This window comes from Aplysia californica, unplaced genomic scaffold (genome assembly GCF_000002075.1).
Source record: "Aplysia californica isolate F4 #8 unplaced genomic scaffold, AplCal3.0 scaffold00039, whole genome shotgun sequence".
In the NCBI taxonomy this organism is placed as follows: domain Eukaryota; kingdom Metazoa; phylum Mollusca; class Gastropoda; order Aplysiida; family Aplysiidae; genus Aplysia; species Aplysia californica.
The window spans coordinates 986,092-987,326 of NW_004797309.1; the positions used below are offsets into that span (position 1 = coordinate 986,092).

The following is a 1,235-nucleotide window of genomic DNA, read 5'->3' on the forward strand; positions in this document are numbered from 1 at the left end:
ACTGCCCATGGGGCAGGAATGCGTGGCTGGAGAGGCGGGCGGGGCGGCCTCCAAGGCGAGCAGCACCACCAGCTATCTCAAGGACCAGATCCTTAACTTCTTCCAGCCCTCGGACAACAAGCTCGCCATGAAGCTCTTCGGCAACAAGAACGCCCTCATCAAGGAGAAGATGCGCCACAAGCGGGTGGGCAACTGGGTTATACATCCCTGCAGCAACTTCAGGTCAGTTTTTTTTCTTGTAGTATATTATAGTTGTTGTTGTTGTTGTTGTTGTTGTTGTTGTTGTTGTTGTTGTTTTTGTTGTTGTTGTTCGTCTTCTTGTTCTTGTTCTTCTTGTTTTTGTTCTTGTTCTTGTTCTTGTTCTTCTCCTTCTTTTTCTTCTTGTTCTTCTTCTTCTTCCCATTATATTACTATTGCTACAAATGTAGTAGTAGTAGTAGTAGTAGGAGTATTAATAGTAATAGTGGTAGTAGTAGTAGTAGTCGTCATAATAGATATGTTATTATTTTTATTATTATTATTAATTTATCTTTTATTATTAGGTGCATTTTATATGAGTAGTGTTATCATTGTTTTGTTTCGTCTTTGGATTTATTTTTGTCTTGATTGTGTATGATTTTCTTTTCCAACTTACTAGAGCACTTGTCAATGTCGGCTGACCCACCCCCACCCCCCGAAAAAAAATTCCCTTATAGGCCAACGCACACCCCATGAGGTGTCTACTGTTTGCTAGACCGGACACTATGTCGACAGACAGAGATAAATATGTATCAAGAAGAGAGAAAAAACCCACACATTTCCTCTCCACTTTGATTAGACAGCGATTTCCCTGGCCGCTCGACGTCACAAAATTCCTGGATTTTTTTTGGTTTTTAATGGGAGTTGGACAAAGGGAAGAAAACAGCTTGTGGGATACGTTCTGTGAGCTATTGACTTGTTCTTTATGACTTCATTCTCGGTCAGACGTACACATTGTGTCTCTTCTTCTGTCACATAGATTTAGGGTACAATCTAAAAATAATTTTATACCTGTCTTTCATGCCGGGAGAGGTTTGAGTTAGGGATGATGTGATCCGACCACGATATAAGGCGTTAAGTTCATAACTGAAGAGTTTGTTGAATAGAGCTATTGTGTTTGGCATTGAATATTCATTTAAGAAGAAGAAGAAGAAGAAGAAGAAGAAGAAGAAGAAGAAGAAGAAGAAGAAGAAGAAGAAGAAGAAGAAGAAGAAGAA

General features: G+C 39.6%; 1 protein-coding gene across 1 annotated transcript in view; it reads left to right on the forward strand.

Moving 5' to 3' along the window:
* The window catches only part of LOC100533424 (hyperpolarizaion-activated cyclic nucleotide-gated cation channel), a gene marked incomplete at both ends in the record, with an annotated part of 135,047 nt that overhangs the window by 11,762 nt on the left and 122,050 nt on the right, over positions 1–1,235 (forward strand). The window contains 1 exon segment of the mRNA NM_001204707.1: positions 1–222. Coding sequence (NP_001191636.1) covers positions 8–222 — 215 coding nt within the window.